The sequence below is a fragment of the Gouania willdenowi genome, chromosome 3 (genome assembly GCF_900634775.1).
Source record: "Gouania willdenowi chromosome 3, fGouWil2.1, whole genome shotgun sequence".
Lineage (NCBI taxonomy): Eukaryota > Metazoa > Chordata > Actinopteri > Blenniiformes > Gobiesocidae > Gouania > Gouania willdenowi.
In genome coordinates this window covers 36,494,037-36,511,687 of record NC_041046.1, presented here as the reverse complement: position 1 = coordinate 36,511,687, position 17,651 = coordinate 36,494,037, and the positions used below count along the sequence as shown (strand labels likewise).

Below are 17,651 nucleotides of genomic sequence, written 5' to 3'. Positions count from 1 at the left end.
GGCAAGACACTGAACCCTAAGTTGCCCCCCGTGGTCGACTAGCGCCTTGCATGGCAGTCCTGTCCCACTGGTGTGTGAATGTGAGAGTGATTGGGTGAATGAGCTGATATGTAAAGCGCTTTGAGACTGTTTCAGTGTGGTGATAAAGCGCTATATAAATCATGTCCATTTACCATTTTCAGGTGCAGAGCATCACTTGGCCTGGAGTCGTTGTTGAAGGGGTTTTATATTTGCTCTGCATGTGAGCTGAACGTCTTAGTGGAGGATTCATATAAAAAAAAACTGGCATTGGAGAGGGAAAAGGGAAAATGGAAGCATGGCTGCAACTCTGTGTTGACCTTTAATAGTTAAAGTGTGTTAGCAGTGGGGGGGGGGGGGGGGGGGGGGGGGGGGGGATTGTTTGCAGATGTCATAATGGATGAAGGCAAAATATAGAGTTTCAACAAAGGCCACTTTAGGTTGGCGAGGTGGTTGTTTTACTCCAGATAAAACCTTTATATAACCTTTTTAAATGTTCACAGTAAAGAAAATAAAAACTCATTTTCTAATATTTTCTTTTTTTGTTCATTTGTTTCATTCATTTTGGCCAAATGCTAAGTTATATTTATCTCATGTCATTGGACTGTGACATTTTTCCAATTGCCTTTTAGACCGTGTTTGGTAGCTGGTGTCTCAGCAAAGTGGGCACATAGGGAGGACACGCTAAACACATGCAGGAGACCCAATGGGAAGAAAACATGTGTAATGTTTGGCAACCCTACATTTATCAGCCTTCAAATTAGAGCTTAACCCAATTAATCAGTGTGGCTGATTAATCAGGCTGTCTATAGCTAAGACCGATTAATCTGTCATGCTTTAATAAGTAACCAAATGATTCACTTATTATTATTTACTTATTAAAGTCTGCATTATAAGCTGCCACTTATGAATAGGCAGTAATGATTACAAAATGACAACACAGGGAGACGTGCACAGTTGATTGTTTACATTAAAACTTTTGCCTTTTTTTTATTTATCCATGTTTACTGTTTGAGATTTGACCAACTCTACTTTTGAATAATGTATTTTTTTACATTGTATTCTGGAAATACTGTTTGCACACATTTGCCTTTTCTTATTTATCAGTGGGTTTACACTAATTAAAGTTCCTTATTTTAATTGGGTAGTGTTCTGCTTCTTTGTCTTCATATTTGGGATATTTTCCTTTAGGTTATCTTTTTTAAAAAACCCATTATCGGTATTGCATTGGCCCAAAAAATCCCATATTAGTCAAGCTCTACTTCAATGACTTTACCAACTTCTACTCACACTGGTGCTGCCAGTCAGGGCTGAAAAAACGAGCTTTGATGTGATGCGGTCTGTTCTCTGCAAACTCAAAGTCATGAAACTCCAGGCTACAGAAAACAGGGGCTATAAAATAATAGTAGAATAGGGTCTTTCTCTGATGATGAGCACCAACACTTTCCTGTAATGTTCAATGTTAAGTGGGCGCCATTGCAAACGACAACAAAGGAAGAGTTTTCTTTTGATGCAGAGCTTTCTCGTGAGAGATATTCTCTCTGAGTTTGTGCTCAGACCATCCTGATTGGGAAAGATTCACTGTGCGTGTGCGATGAGTTTGAGTGTTACATCGTACTCTTGTGACTCCTAAAAAAACGCAGGACGGACGAGTCGTGGAAATTAGTGAAGCACAGGAACAGGGATATAAGTTAACTGATCCCAGGACAGGTTTTTTGGAGTTTTGAGGAGGCAGTTTGCTGTAACAATGTTGGTAGATGAGTTCTTTGCCACTTCACCATGATGTTTCCATGGAAACCAAGGCCCTCTTCTTTAAAGTAAAGGAGCAGAGATTCAACAAGCAACTGGGGAGTGGGGGTAGTCGACAAAATGGCTGCTAGTAGTGGTATACTGCATTTTTCAACCTTACATTGTGTGTGCGTGTGCGTGTGCGTGTGTGCGTGTCTGTATTAAATTGTTCTGTCAGTCTGAGCATTACACAGGACATACTCTTAAATTTTCTTCCACTAAGGCTCCTATAAGATCGTTTTGTTTTTTTTCATAGACCGTCTGGTATTTCACTTCCATAAGTCTGCCAAACTAGGAACAGGAGTAGGAAATTTCACATCATGTGAAAAAGAAAACCACAAATTAAAAATTGGAGACATTTACAAAAAGAAAGCCAAGCCTAAAAAGTCCATCAGATGGAGCCACACTGACTGGAATCAAATCCTAAACTCCTACAAACTCTGAGGTCGTCTGAATGAACTCTATCAGCAACTGTAAGAGGTTTTTTCAAAGTATTCAAACTACTGCTGAGGGAAACCATGCATGGAAAAAATCACTGTTCCACAGCAGACACAGTTTCAAACCACAAGTATTTTTCAATTCCCTTTTACCATTAATTAAACCAACACATGCACATGCTCAAACACATGCATGCAAATACACACATTTGGGAACAATTCATTTCAAAAATACATTAAAAATTCATATTATAATGAAAATATATACCGGTATTTGGTATGAACCGTATACCGCTCAGCCCTACCTCAAAGAATCAAAGCGAAAAACTAAAACAGGAAGAGTTAAATGACGACCAGAGATCTGTTCAGCAATCAACAAAGTAATATTTAACATTACAGTTGTTTTTTGATGATTTTGGATGGATGGATATTGATGGTGATTGACAGTGGCAGTATTGGGTTATGCAATGATAATTAAAGCCTGAAGCTGCTGCAATGGCTGTGCGTGCTAACGCTAATGTCAGATGTTGTTGAGAAATGGTGTTTTAAATCTCTCACAGGTTTCCCTTTAGTATAAACTCTGATATACTTCCATCGCTTAGTAATCAAGGCTGTTAATGTGAGACAGTTTTCTTCAGCCTAAAGCGCAAATAAAGTACAAAAATAAAACATGATGCTGAAGGCCTGAAGCAGTTTCTAACTGAGAGAAGTAGCTGTAATTATTAGTACAGGGTTTTAAGCAAAAAAAAATAGAAATTGACAGAATTTTTTTCAGCCAAAATAATTCACATGTAATTCGTGATGTTTTATGAACATTTTTGTTTTTCTACCATAACAAACCCGCTTTATACGTCTGTCTCTAAGGGAAAATGTTAGTGCAAAAGGACGAAATATAATTGGAAAATGTATGTGAGATATGATTGAGGGCTTTTTTCACACATTTAAGTAGAAGCTATCAGAGGAAACAGGTGTATTGTGGTGCGGCTTGTTTAGATTGAAATGACAAACAATTAAATCTTCTTGTGAATTTTTTTAATGAACAAATTTAATAAAAACACATTTACGTAAACAAACAAAAGTCCCATGTGTTGTACATTAAAAGCACTGTATGCAGTTTGCACTATTATGGTTTAATAAAGTAAATACAATTACATTACATTAATGTTTTTTTTTTTTTTTTTACCGACTTAAAACCAATGAAATCCTCTGTTTGTGGGATATTTGGATATTTAAGGGGAACTAGGAGAAGAGCTTCACATTTTAAGCTCACCACACTTAGAGAACCCACATACGGGGGCAGACAAAATAACCACACTGTTTATTTGTTATTTTGATTTGGTTTTAAAATGGAACAACCAAAGACAAATAAATTAGAGGTGTCATGTCTACAAGGAAGACTCCAGTCAAGACTAGTAGATGATGAGATTATCAGTTCATTTTGGATCACGGTAATTTAACAGCCAACGCTTCATTCAGTCGCATCTTTTCTTTCAGAGTTTGGTTTCTCCTGTTGCATCCATTCTGGGCTCACCGCTCTATCATTGCACACGGCAGATGGAATGAAAATGATTGTGGAAATGAGCGTGTCCCTGGAAATTTCTACAAAATGCATCTATTGAGTAGCAGCCAGAGCTGCAGCAGAGTGTGTGCGCTATGATTAGCATCCAGACAGGAACAAGGCCAAGGTTGATGAGAAAATAATGATTCATTTGCAATATCACAGGACACCTGCTAGGAAGTGATCATTAAATACACTGATTTACATGGACACACACACACGCCTTGGAGCAGATACAACTACAGTTACAGTGGTGGTGATGGGCATTTATTTATTCATTTTTGTGCTTGTTGATCTGAGCAGGGGAAACTCTCATCAGCTGCTCTCAGGTGGTCATGTGTGTTGCTAACATTTCAGTCTCTTGCATCACCGATGGACAGTTGACATCAGATTAGCACCACCTGGTTTAAACTCCATCCATCCATTTTCATACCCGCTTATTCCTGTTTATCAGGGTAGCGGGGATCTGCCGGTGCCAATCTCATAGGGCGCTGGGCGGGGGTACACCCTGGACAGGGCGCCAGTCCATCACAGGACTGGGCAACACAGACAGACAACCACTCACTCACTCACTCACTCCTACGGGCAATTTAGAGACTAACAGTCATGTTTTTGGATTGTGGGAGTACCCGGAGGAAACCCACGCAGCACGGGGAGAACATGTAAACTCCACACAGAAAGGACCCAAGTGTCCACCCCAGGGCTTGAACCCAGGACCTTCTTGCTGTGTGCGGACGTGCTAACCACTAAGCCACCGTGTGCCCTGGTTTAAACTATTCTCTACTAATCGGCTGCGTCCGAAAAGTCCCTCCTATCTCCTTTCCTATCCACTTTTCCATAACCCCGTGGATGACGTCATGGGGTTAAGGAAATGTGTTAGGAAAAGGCCATCACGTTTGATTTGACAATCAGACGCACTTCCACTAGGTGACGTAATAATCCGACAGCCGCAAAGGTTAGTGACGTCTTCTGTGGTGAAAAAACTACAAATTTCCAAAAATGAACAACTAAAAGCACATTTATAACACTTTCCGATGATATAATCTCAAAAATCACAAGGTTTTAATTTAAATCAAAGGAAAAGAGGCTACCAGACTAAAAGGAACAAAAGTGAAACTAAAAGAATGTCACATATATACTATATATAATTATGCTGAATAAACTATAATGTGGCTAAAAATGTCTCTGATCATTTTATTTTGATCTGGAATAATGAGAAAGAGGATGAAAGTGTGTTTATAGCATGGATGTCAAACTTCTTAATAACCTGGTTTGATATTTTTTTAAATTTTGTTCTTGATCCATCGGTAGATTAGCAAGTATTCTTATAACCCACATGGGTCAAACTCCAGACCTGGAGGGCCAAATCCGGCCCTTTAGACCATTCAATTACGCCCACAGGAGAAAGTTAATAAAACAGAAAAAACATAAATGATTGTCTAAAACACCAGATAATTCAGATATCTCAGCCCATATACCTAAATACACAAAATCAGTGAAATTCCACAATATATGGAGAGGATTCTCAAATTTCCCACATGACTGCAGTCATTTTAAATCTGAAATTGTTCAAAGAATTACATTTTCCTGAAATGATTTCATAAAATTTCTCCAAATTAAATAAAAATTGGTCACAAAATCAATGACATTTGAATGAGAAAATCCTGCAGGGACTGATATCTGTCACTTTGGATGTTGTTGGTGCCTTACATACTTTATGTATGGTTTATAAGTAAAGTACACATTTGGAGGACATTAATGTTGAAATTGCTTGTTTTCCTGCCTAGAATCTGCGGCCCACTTCTGTAGTTAAATCTGTTGTTCATTAATGTACTGCCACCTGCTGGCCATAATATACAATTGCATTAATTTTCTTGTACTTCCGTGTTTGAATCACTCAGTTTTCTCTGTACAAACATTCACAAATATAAACAAATGTGGTATCGTGAAAATTATTCTATTTTTGTTAAATTCATTCAATCTACCCCCAGTGTTGTCTTATATCTTTTTATATCGCTGGTCAGGGTTTACACAAAGCAAAAAGCACGGTATACAATGCATGAATGCAATTTATAGACATTATATTATAGCTTTGTTTATTTCTATACTCACCCTTTTCGTTCGTTGGTGCCGTTCAGTCATCGCAGATACAGTCCTACAGCGCCACCTACAGCATATGTACAGCATTACGGTTAAAACTGTAAATGCATTAATACTCGGCGCCATTTCATAGGATGCTGCGTGATTGTCGTAGCGTTTTAAATAAACACTTAAAATCAAAACAAATCAAAAAGGAGACTTAAGATGAGTCAAATTTAAAAAATATACTATGCTGGTGTTGAAAATCACATCCATTTTAAGGCTTGGTGGAATAATTATTATTATAATAAAACCTCTGACAACAATACAAAAAAATAAAAATAAAATAAAAACCCTGATTATATTTAAAAGATTAAATGTTTGCATTAGCATGAAGAGAAATAAAATGTCAGTAAACAATAAACAGCACATTTTTTGCAACATTTAGCAACAAACTTCTAAAAAAAAAACATGTTTTTTTAATTTACAGCAATATTTGTGATATTTTTTTCTCATAAAAATATGTCAATGTTAAATCTAAATGTTAAGTATAAAATCTAAATGCCAAATGTAAAATCTAAATCTAAATGTTAAATATGAATCTAGATGTTAAATCTAAATGCTAAATGTTGAATCTAACTGTTAAATCTAAATGTTAAATATTAAATCTAAATGCCAAATGTAAAATCTAAATCTAAATGTTAAATATGAATCTAGATGTTAAATATAAATGTTAAATGTTAAATCTAACTGTTAAATTTAAATCTAACAGTTAAATCTAAATGCTTAATGTTAAATCTAAATGGTCAATCTAAATCTAAATGGTCAATTTAAATCTAAATGTTAAATCTAAATGTTAAATCTAAATGTTAAACGTTCAATATAAATATTAATGTTAAATATTAAATCCAAATGTTAAATCTCAATGTAATTGTTAAACGTTAATTCTAAATGTCACAGGTGAAACTAACTATTGAGCTAATATATAAATTCACCAGAAGTAACAAAATAAAAGCTCATTGACGTGAACGAGTAACATTGCTGTAAATCTGGTAAAGAATAACATTAAAAAATTCACATATGATTTTTTAAAATGTGGTTTGTTGCTAAAAGTTGCTGTTTATTTTAGCATGTGCAACTTTACAATCGGCACCCTATAGTTGTGATTTGATTAGTATGGTCACGTACTTGTTTAAATCTCAGAAATAGGTCATAAAAATGTCAAAATAAAGTTTTTTTTCTTTATGAAATGCAAAGAATTTACCTGGTTTAAGGTTTAACTGACATGAAATGAAACTGGGCTTTTAATGTGACACTTTGGGTGAAGTTATATTGATGTCCCTGATTTAGGAAGATCTGAGTCGACATAAACACGCGTTGTGGATAGATGGAGGAAACGAGAAGAGGAGAAGAACGTCAACCTTTGGATAACAACCCACACAAACCACAGACCCCGTGTCAAATACAACAATAATTTAACTTTACTTCAGCACAGCCATGTCCAAGCTTACATGTTACATACGATCTTTAACTATAATACAGCAGAGAAAGCTTTGTACAGCACAGTATGAACACATGTGTTGGTTAGGTTCACAGTGATGGGTGTGGGGGCCAGCTGCCTCTCTGTCTGGGTAAGAATGTCATGTTGAGGTGCTGGGACTGGTGATGGTGCTCCACTGGCTGCTGGGAGAGGTTGTTGGTCTGTGGGAGGGAGTCCAGGGTCAGGCCCTTATGAGGACACACAGAGTACCTGGACAACAGCGTCACCAGGATGGATTTCATCATCACCATGGCGATGTGCTTCCCTACGCACGAACGAGGGCCTGAGCCGAAGGGCTGGAAGAACCGACGAGGAGCCTGGAGGAGAAAAAGCATTTAGGAAGCACGTGACCTACAACTGTCATTGACCAATCACATGCTGCAAATTATTATTTAAATATAAAAGTAACAAAACAAGCATTGCATCATTTCATACGTCAGTGACTGAGTCACATGACACTGTAACCTCATTTTTGTTGTTTTTTGCTATTTTATTTTTATAAAAGAACTGATCATCCTTTGACGCAGGGGTCACCAACACGGTGCCCGTGGGCACCAGGTAGCCCACAGGGACCCTGTGAGGGGCCCTTAGGAGCTCTACTCACAAAATGAGCTCCATCTAAAATCACATTTACTTTCCAGGATTCAAACTCACAAAGATAAATACAGATAAAAGATGCAGTTAGTACTCAGTGGAGTTCAATACTGCTGCACCCGATAACATTTTAGCAATAAATTACCATCTTTAAATGTTTATTTTCACTTAAACATTGTGACCAATGTTTTTAAATGCTGCAAAATGTGATGTATGATGACTGCTATGTTATATTTGATAGGATTCCTCAAAATATATTTTTAAAAATGCAAGGTGGATTTTTGTAAAATACCATAAAAAAATAAATACATAAAGTGAAACTGTGAGGGCTGACCCCGCCCACACACTGGAGAGCTGTCACTCATTCATCTCCAGGGTGTAACTTCCAGGCTCCACCCCTATGGCCTAAACCATGGCAGGACATGAGGGGAGATCTGGGATGTCAATTTAAGTTGATATTATTTACAGTTTATACATAATTTGCTAATGTTATTTGTCAATGTATTTTACTTGCCAAATCTTATTTGCTTATTTAGATTTAGCTAATTTACTTACCAATTTATGTATCTAACTATGTTTGTAATGTGTCAGTCTAGTCACTCCCTTCATGTTTGGTCTGATCTGCCAGCTTAAATGTTCCCCCTGTGTGTCATTTGGGAGGTCTGTTGGGTTGTGTCATGTTCAGTTTGTTCCTTCTGTTAACATTTGGTTACTTTGGCCTCATTTATTTGGTCATTTTTGACTATTTTTTGGTTAAATAAAAGCCGTAAACTTGAATTGCTTTGGTGTGTTTCCTACTTTGACCCTCGGTCCCTGACAGAAACCATGAACATTTAGTATTTAAGAAGTGATTTCTAACTGGTAGCCTTTCAGACTTACAGGTACATAAAGGTTGGCGATGTTATTTTGTTAAGCGCACAGATGACTTTGTTGTAATCTACGCTATTTAAATAAAGTTGAATTGAATAGAATTGGTCCCTGCTCTAAAGGGCTAGATCTGGCCCCCGGCCCTCGAGTTTGACACATGTGCCCTATAGTCTCACGACATATATGTATATATAAATAGTCTGCCCATGCATGTATGTGTGTTTGTGTACATGTATATGTATATATGTATGTACATGTGTGTACTGTATATGGATATATGTACTCTACACATAACCTTTTCCTTTTTTATAACACTTGTAACTTGTATATTTTTGTTGTACATATATATACATATATATATATATATACATATATATACATATATATACATATACATATATATACATATATATATATATATGTATATATACATATACATACCTGTATATATACATATATATACATATACATATATACATATATACATATACATATATACATATATACATATACACATATACACATATATACACATACACATATATATATATATATATATATATATATATATATATATATATATATATATATATATATATATATATATATATATATATATATATATATATATATATATATATAGTAAAACCTTATTGTAATTTAATTTGATTTCATTCTTTTGCATTAGAAAAATGTTGCTATTTTAAACATGTATTATTTTGATGTGTACATTGTTCAATGTCACACTTGCTTTGGCAATATAAACTTGTTTCTCGTGCCAATGAAGCTGTTTTGAATTGAATTGAATTTAAAATGTCTTTACAAACATATAAATAAGCAAACGAATGAATGAATATGTATTGTTATAATTGTTGGACTTGCGAAACGTACATTTTTCTCAAAGTTTTCCAGGTGAAACTCATCTGCATTGAGGAAGAACTCAGTGCGGTGCATGCGGCCGGTGTTCAGGATGATGTTGGTTCCTTTAGGAACCCTGTAGCCATCTATGACGTCATCAGACAGGGCTCTGCGCATGGTGAAGTCCACCACTGGGTGGAAACGCAGGCATTCATTGATGAAGCTCTCTAGAACCTGGAGCTGCTGAAGGTCCCCGTTCTGTAAAGGTCTGTCACCTGCACTCACACACACACACACACACACACACACACACACACACACACACACACGACTCATTACTGACACATCATACAAAGAAATAAAGAATAATGCTACACACTTTACATTTGATTGTATTTATTGATTTCTGATCAAAGGCTTAGGAGTTCACCTATAGTCATGATTTTACCCTTTACCTCTTGCATTTTCTGTATATTTTTACATTTCATCATGCTTTTGTAAACTTGTCTTTCCCTTTCAGCAGTAGTTTGACTTTTTATTTTATTTATTAATTATTATTATTTTTAACAAATAATAGAATCTCTTTGTTAAATGTATTAATTTGGTGTAATTCAGTGTCATTACATAAATTACTATGTGAGTGAATGAGTAATTAATTAAACCAGGAAAAATGTCCAAAATGGTGTAAAATAATTTATTGAAAATTTTCTTTGCAAACTGATCAAATTTAGTACAAAAATAAGAAAAGACAAAAAAACAATAATTACATTGAATGTTTCTCTCTTTATTGTCACTGCTTTGACTGAGCAAATAACAAAGATTCATCTACACTCCACTATTTTAAGTTACTGCAGTGTTTTTCAACCTTGGGGTAGGGATCTCATGTGGGGTCGCCTGGAATGAAAATTGGGGTCATCTTAATTGGTAAATAAATAAAAAAAAAAAAAAAAAGGTAAAATAGATTCAAATTCTGTTTTCCAATTTTTTTTTAATGATTATTAATTTTAAAATACTCACTACACAGAATAGATATCAAATAACTGTATTCTATACTTAAACTTTCTCAAATACAAATCTAGTTCAAATAAAATGCAGTATAAAAATATCCTGTCACATTGTGCACTAATCCTGGCTGCTCCGTATTTGTCACGTGGTCAAAAACTAACAATTCAAAAAAAATAAGTGTCTCTGGGGTCACCGGACATTTGTTGTATCAAAGTTTGGGGTCACGACCCAAAAAAGGTTGGGAACCTCTGAGTGACTGGTTTTAATGTGTTGCCCAATGATTTTTTTAAACCGTAACTGGCGTCTTTTTTGTCAAATCAAAGGTTGCATTATGAAAATATGTAAATGTGTATTGTTGTGTGGAGGCTCTTCTTTTCCTTTCCTTTCTGTTCCTAAAGAGCTTCTGTACTGCTTGTCTCTCTGCTTTAATACACCTAATATTTCACCATAGCTGGGGTGGGTCACCCACAGAGCTGAATGACTCTACACATCCATTATTTACGACGTCACGTTTCTCACCTACAACAGTGTCAATCTCCTGCAGCAGCTGCAGCTCCACATCTGGATTTTGCTTGAGCAGCAGCAGCATGAAGAAGAGGCTGATGGACAGAGTGTCGGGAGCAGCGATCACCATCTCCAGCACGCACTGCCTCACGTTCTCTGCAGACAACTCGCCGTGGTTCTGCACATCGGATACCAGATACAGATATATCAAAGTAGGTTCAAAAAATGTGGAAGCATAAGAGATATAACCCTGTAAAACCTGAATTAATAAATAAATGACAGAAAATACTAATGTTCTGAAACTGGAGCCTTTATTGGTCTCTATGAACAACCAAAAAAAAAACAATATACATATATATATATATATATATGAATTATCCTTGTATTGCATGTATTTAAATTAATCATATACATTGGAGTTTTCAAGAATAAAAACATCACACTGATCATGTAGTGAGTTCCACATTTCATGTATCAAATATGATACTTTTGGAGTTATAGGGATAAATATGTCTTTACTAGGGATGTGAAAAAAAATGGACTTCACAATATATCGCGATTTTTTTTGGATGCTGATTTAAACTTTTTTTTTTTTTTTCTGATATTTAATCAATATTTTTGTGTATTTGTGCAATATTTCAGTGGTTACAATGGTTTCAATGTGTTGCAATGGTTACTTGATTTTAATGATGGCAGTGTGTAATTCCTGCAATATTTATGTATACCCAGACATTTTATTTTCATATAATCTATTCAGATCAGTGTTTAAACTGATACAATAGGATAAATTATTTTTTCTTATTTTTGTGCATTGTCAGTAACTCAGGGTGATTTATCCTTAATGTTCTCACTTATGTTGTCATGGTTACTTTGAGACTTCTACACAGTAGTTTCAGTGAAAAGAAACTTGTTGCACATTATTTTATGATGGCAGTGTGTAACACTGCATTTTCTTTTTTTCAGTGAAAATGTGCAAAAACACTAATAATAAATCATAAATAGGATGTTTTGAAGCAAATAGTTTTGACTCAATTTGTCTGAATGATCAATATCTTCTGATGAACATATACAGCAACTTGATTTTTCATCTCTACATTTAATTTTGATATTAACTAGGTAGAATATATCACGATAGTATTGTATCGTGACCCAAGTATCGTGATACATATCGTATTGCAACATCCTTTTCAATACTCACCCCTACTCTTTACAATGAAAAAACAACATTATTGGATAGATTGTAGGTGTTACTGACTTGTGCGAATATGAGCTGTGCTGTGAAGTTGATTTTGTCCAGCTTGTCTGCCTCCTCCATTTCTCTCCTTTTCTGCTCCACCAGGCTTTCAATGGCGTCCTGAAGCTCCTGCCTGTGACAAAACAAACAGCACAATCAGGGTTGGGGTCAATCATAATCGCAATTACATAATTGATAATTAATTACAATTATGATGTAATTAAAAAAAAAAATTGTACTCGTAATCAAAGATAATTGACCTTGTAATTGTAATGGAAATTTGATTAAAAAAAATATCAACTGCGATTTAAATGCAAACCTAGGGATCCATGTTATACACTACTATGGCGTAACCATACGTAGTTAACAATTATTAATATATGTTTCATATATAGTTTTCCCACTACCGGTCAGTTCTCGGTCATTTTACCATTTAATTTTTTTTAATTAAATCAAAGGGTATACCGACAGAAAAAAGGCTCACACCAAAAATATTAGTTCCAATATTTTCATGGATGAGGAAGCCTAACAAATTAGGATAGTGATTCTCAACTTGTGGGTCATGGACCTGTACTTGGTGGGTCGTAGACAGCTGGTCAAAAATAAATAAATATTTAATGTCTCTCATGTCAGATTTGTCTTTTATTTTGAAAGAAACTTTACTTTTGACAGGCATGCTGTAAAATGCCTGTTGCACAGGAAAATACATAGATTTATGTTTTAAAAAAGATAATATAGCCTTTTTGTGTTTTCAACAGCTATTTTTGAAAAATGAATTTGGCTGGTTGACTTCTAAAAAAAAAAGTTTTGTTTGTGATTTATGACCATGGCAAAATGTGGGTCCCATGGTGAGACTAGTTGAGACCCTCTGGTCTAGATCATATGATGATATTATTTTAGTGTATTTTACAGCTGATTTAAGACATAGGTCAAAACTGACCCGTTATCATAAGAGATGCTAACAGAAAGCTAACGCAAGAGGAAAGTTACGTTTTATGGGTTTATTTATTAAAGGTTCTGTAATTGTGATTAATTATAATTGACTTTTAGGGGAAAAATATAAATTTTAATTTTAATTGTAATTGTAATTTAAAATAAAAATGGCGGTCACTGTAATCATAATTGCGTTGTAATTGAACATGGATAGTTGAAGAAACAGTTGTAATTAAACAATGTAATTGACCCCCAAATCTGAACAGTATTACATGCATTCATGTTAAAAGGAACACATCTATAGTGTATAAAGAAACATGAATGTGTGACTCACGCTGCTGCTGTGTGTTTTTGCTGATTCCAGCCCAGCCTGAAGTAAATGTCAGGTTTGATCAACACATTTTGCCACGTGTCAAAGTATCTCAGAATCTTCTGCAGCAGCTCTTTTTCTGCAAAGGATAAACTTATCACAGTGATGTTTGTCCATAATCTATAGAACATATGCAGAGGTGAAAGTAACGGATTACTACAAGTGAGTACTCACGTTGCTGTAATTGAGTTGCTTTTATGGGTACTTGTAGTTTTTTGAGTATATTTCTAAATCAGTAAGTTTACCTATACTTAAGTACGTTTTAAAAGAAGTAAAGTTCAATTCAATTCAATTCAACTTCACTTATATTGCGCAAATTACATCAATAGTCATCTTGGAACGCTATGAAAATATAAAATTCTTATGAAAAAAGAAAAAAATTCAAGAAATCCGAATGAACAAGTAATTCGTTACATTTCTACACCCAACTGTTACTGAGTAAAATATATACATGTATATATATATATACATATATATATATATATATATATATATATATATATATATATATATATACATATATATATATATACATGTATATATATATATATATATATACACTATATATATATATATATAGGACATGTATATATACATATATATATATATACATGTATATATACATATATATATATACATGTATATATATATATATATATATATATATATATATATATATATATATATATACACATATACATATATATACATATACATATACATATATATACATATATATACATACATATATACATATATACATACATATATACATATATACATACACATATACATACATATATACATACACATATACATACACATACACATATATATACACATATATACATATATACACATATACATATATATATATATAAATTTCTGTTTCATGGTCTCAAATTAAACAACATGCTGGATTCAGGTTGGGGTTTCTACCTATTATTGTTGTTACCCACTTGGCACATTTGGCAAGGCACTGTTTTAAACTTCATAAATGTATTTATACTTAGAGCCTGAGAATTTTTTTTAAAATTTTGAATTGAATTCATTAAATTGTACATTTTGACAAACCTTTTATTTTATACAGATGCCTTTGTGGGAAATAAATCAACTTCTAATTGTGCAAGATTTCATCTCTTTTCATTTTGAAGTTTATACATGAGATGTTTACTGTAGTCAAGGGAACCGTGGCAAGATTTATTACCAAAAATTAATGTAGGGGGTGAAAGTAACTAGTAACTTTTACTTTGAGTACTGTTTAATTAAGCTACTTTTTACTTGTGCTTGATTATTTTATATGTATGACTTACTTGTACTTAAATAGGATTTATCAGTACTCTTTACACCTCTGCACATATCTTCACCTGTTTGTCTGTCAGTGTGACTATTATGGGACTCAGTGAGTATTATTCTCACCATTGACAGGCACACCCAGGAACAGGCTGTTAGAGATGTCCACCACGGTGCACCGAAGCAAACTGAGGACGTCCACATGAGTCAAACTGTCCACGTTCTCCAGGTGAGTCTTTGTGGATGAGGAGCAGATCTCCACCGTCTGCTGTAGGTTTGGACCTGTCAGCGCTGAGCACACACAGTTAGAGAGTCAGTGAAGTGTGTGTGTGTGTGTGTGTGTGTGTGTGTGTGTCCTTATGATGCAGGTTTAATGTCTCCTTACCTTTAGTGAAATATGTGCGTATCTTTTTCCACAAAGTGACATTGTTGTTGAATATGATGCCTCTCTCATGCATACCGATGCAACTCAGTCCCAGCTTGCTCCCAAAACGTGACGTATATTGTGCATTCTTGAGTACATGATGCACAGCTGATGCCCTACAACACAACAACAGCTTTCTGTATGAAACAATACAACCTCTCCACTTCCAATACGATACAGATGTTACAGCCATGGGTGTTGGCCGATACGATATCTACAGGAATGACATCAGCAAGGATCATACATACTTTTATTACTTTTTATATTGTTTGGAATGTTAAAAAAGGCTTGATTTGGTGATGTTACTCAGAGAACAATAACAACAGAAAACTGATCCGTTTATCATTAACCATTGGGTTTCATACGTTTTTACCTTAAACATGACAATATTCTACAAATTGAATAAAATTAATACAAAACATATTAGAAAACCTGACAAAAATGAACTCATTAAGTCCAACAAAAACAACATACAGTATTTTCAAAGTGCAAAGTAAACACTAGTTTAACAAATTGAATAGAATAGATTAAATTGGAGTGCCTATATGGAAGATTTTAGCTGTCCATATACGTTTTTTCTGATCCCTGACCAATAACTAATATAAATAACAGATCAAACACCCTTACTTTTTACTATATCTGACTTTGACTAATTTACACAAACCTGCTGAGCACCAGCGTCACCTCTCCATTGATCCACACCCTCACGATGTCTCCATACTTGCTGTTGTAGTAGTTGCTGGCGGTGCCGATGCCGGTCCAGATGAATCGGACGTACGACACAAGTGGCCCCAAACCCAGACAGAAGGAGGGACCTGTTGTGGTAAATGACCAGTGATGTTATACAGCAGACAGATACGCAACTGGCCCTTGGTCTAACTTTATGCAGCCCCCAAAGTAAAAGAAATACAAAGAATTACAGCATTGCAGGAAAATACAGTAAAAGACAAGAAAAACACAGAAAATAATTAAAAAACACAAAACTACTACAAAAAAAATAATAAAAATAAAATTACACCAAACACACAAAATAACTCAAATTAATATACAAAATTACAGAAAATGAAAACAAAAGTAGACAATAAGACATGAAAAACTAAAAAAATTACTCCGTAAACCCACAGTACTAACTAAAAAGCAAAACGACAGAAATACACTATTCCAAAAAAAATGCAAAACAACAACACAAACACAATATGACTCCAAAAACATATATTTTACAAGAAAAATACACAAAAGGACAACAAATGTACAAAAAGCACACAAAATAATGATAAAAAGTCTTTGTTGCTTCCTGTGTTAATGATCGTTCATTATTCTAAATGCTGACTTAAATGTTGATAATGTGGCCCTTCCATCAAACAAAATACACGTCCGTGGCCCCCGCTTGTGTGGAAGTTGCCCACCACTGTTTTACAGTCTCCACCAAAACCCACGTTCCCACCCAACATACCTGGAACTGTTGTTTTATCTGTGTGGCCCCAGGCTACCAGCAGCAGGCCCACCAACAGTATCAGGGTGCTGGTTGCCATGGAGATGGTGGGTGAAGGTATCACGGTGATGTTTGAGGAAATTGAGACCAGGTCTGGAGTTATGGTGTCCAGTGCGACAGGAGTCATCGCCCGTTCACAAGCAGAGATTCGATCCATGTGAGAACCTGACTGGTCCAAATGATGCAGAGCAGCTGAGCTGAGCCTTTATAGCCGCCGCGCTGGTAACCAGCCAGGTCAGGGTAATGCAATCGCCACAACAGAGGAACAAAAAGGTAAACATTATAGTCACAGCCTTGAGGTGTTGGAAGTGTGCCGGTGACCTTGAGTTTACAGGACTCAGTTCTTTTGGGTGAATGTTGGTTTGACTTGTTGCAGATGAAAAGGAGTCGGGCGTCCTTTGAACATCAAAAGAACTGAGCTGGGAATCCTTCACAGTAACAGCTGTACTGTACGCGAGAGGAAGAAGAGTTCATTAACAGTATTGTTGTTACTATACCTTTATCTCTTCTAGAATATAGATTTTTCTTTTTTTTTTGTTAAAATTTTTTATTTTTTTATTTTTAACGATATCTGCATTTGTCGTCTGAGGCAGTCGTTCTCAAACTTTTTTGGCTGAGGTACCCCTTTCTCTCATTTCTAAATCCAAGTACCCCCTT

At 35.0% G+C, this 17,651-nt stretch overlaps 1 protein-coding gene across 1 annotated transcript; it reads right to left on the bottom strand.

The window, feature by feature from the left end:
• Window positions 1-7,470: 7,470 nt before the first annotated feature.
• On the bottom strand, window positions 7,471-17,151 carry cyp19a1a (cytochrome P450, family 19, subfamily A, polypeptide 1a). Its single transcript, XM_028474123.1, has 9 exons — window positions 16,956-17,151; window positions 16,167-16,317; window positions 15,464-15,618; window positions 15,205-15,369; window positions 13,750-13,864; window positions 12,504-12,615; window positions 11,264-11,426; window positions 9,773-10,014; window positions 7,471-7,737 (listed from the first exon to the last, which is right to left on the bottom strand). Exons 1-9 carry the CDS (start codon window positions 17,149-17,151, stop codon window positions 7,471-7,473), a joined length of 1,566 nt encoding a protein of 521 aa, XP_028329924.1.
• Window positions 17,152-17,651: the final 500 nt, after the last annotated feature.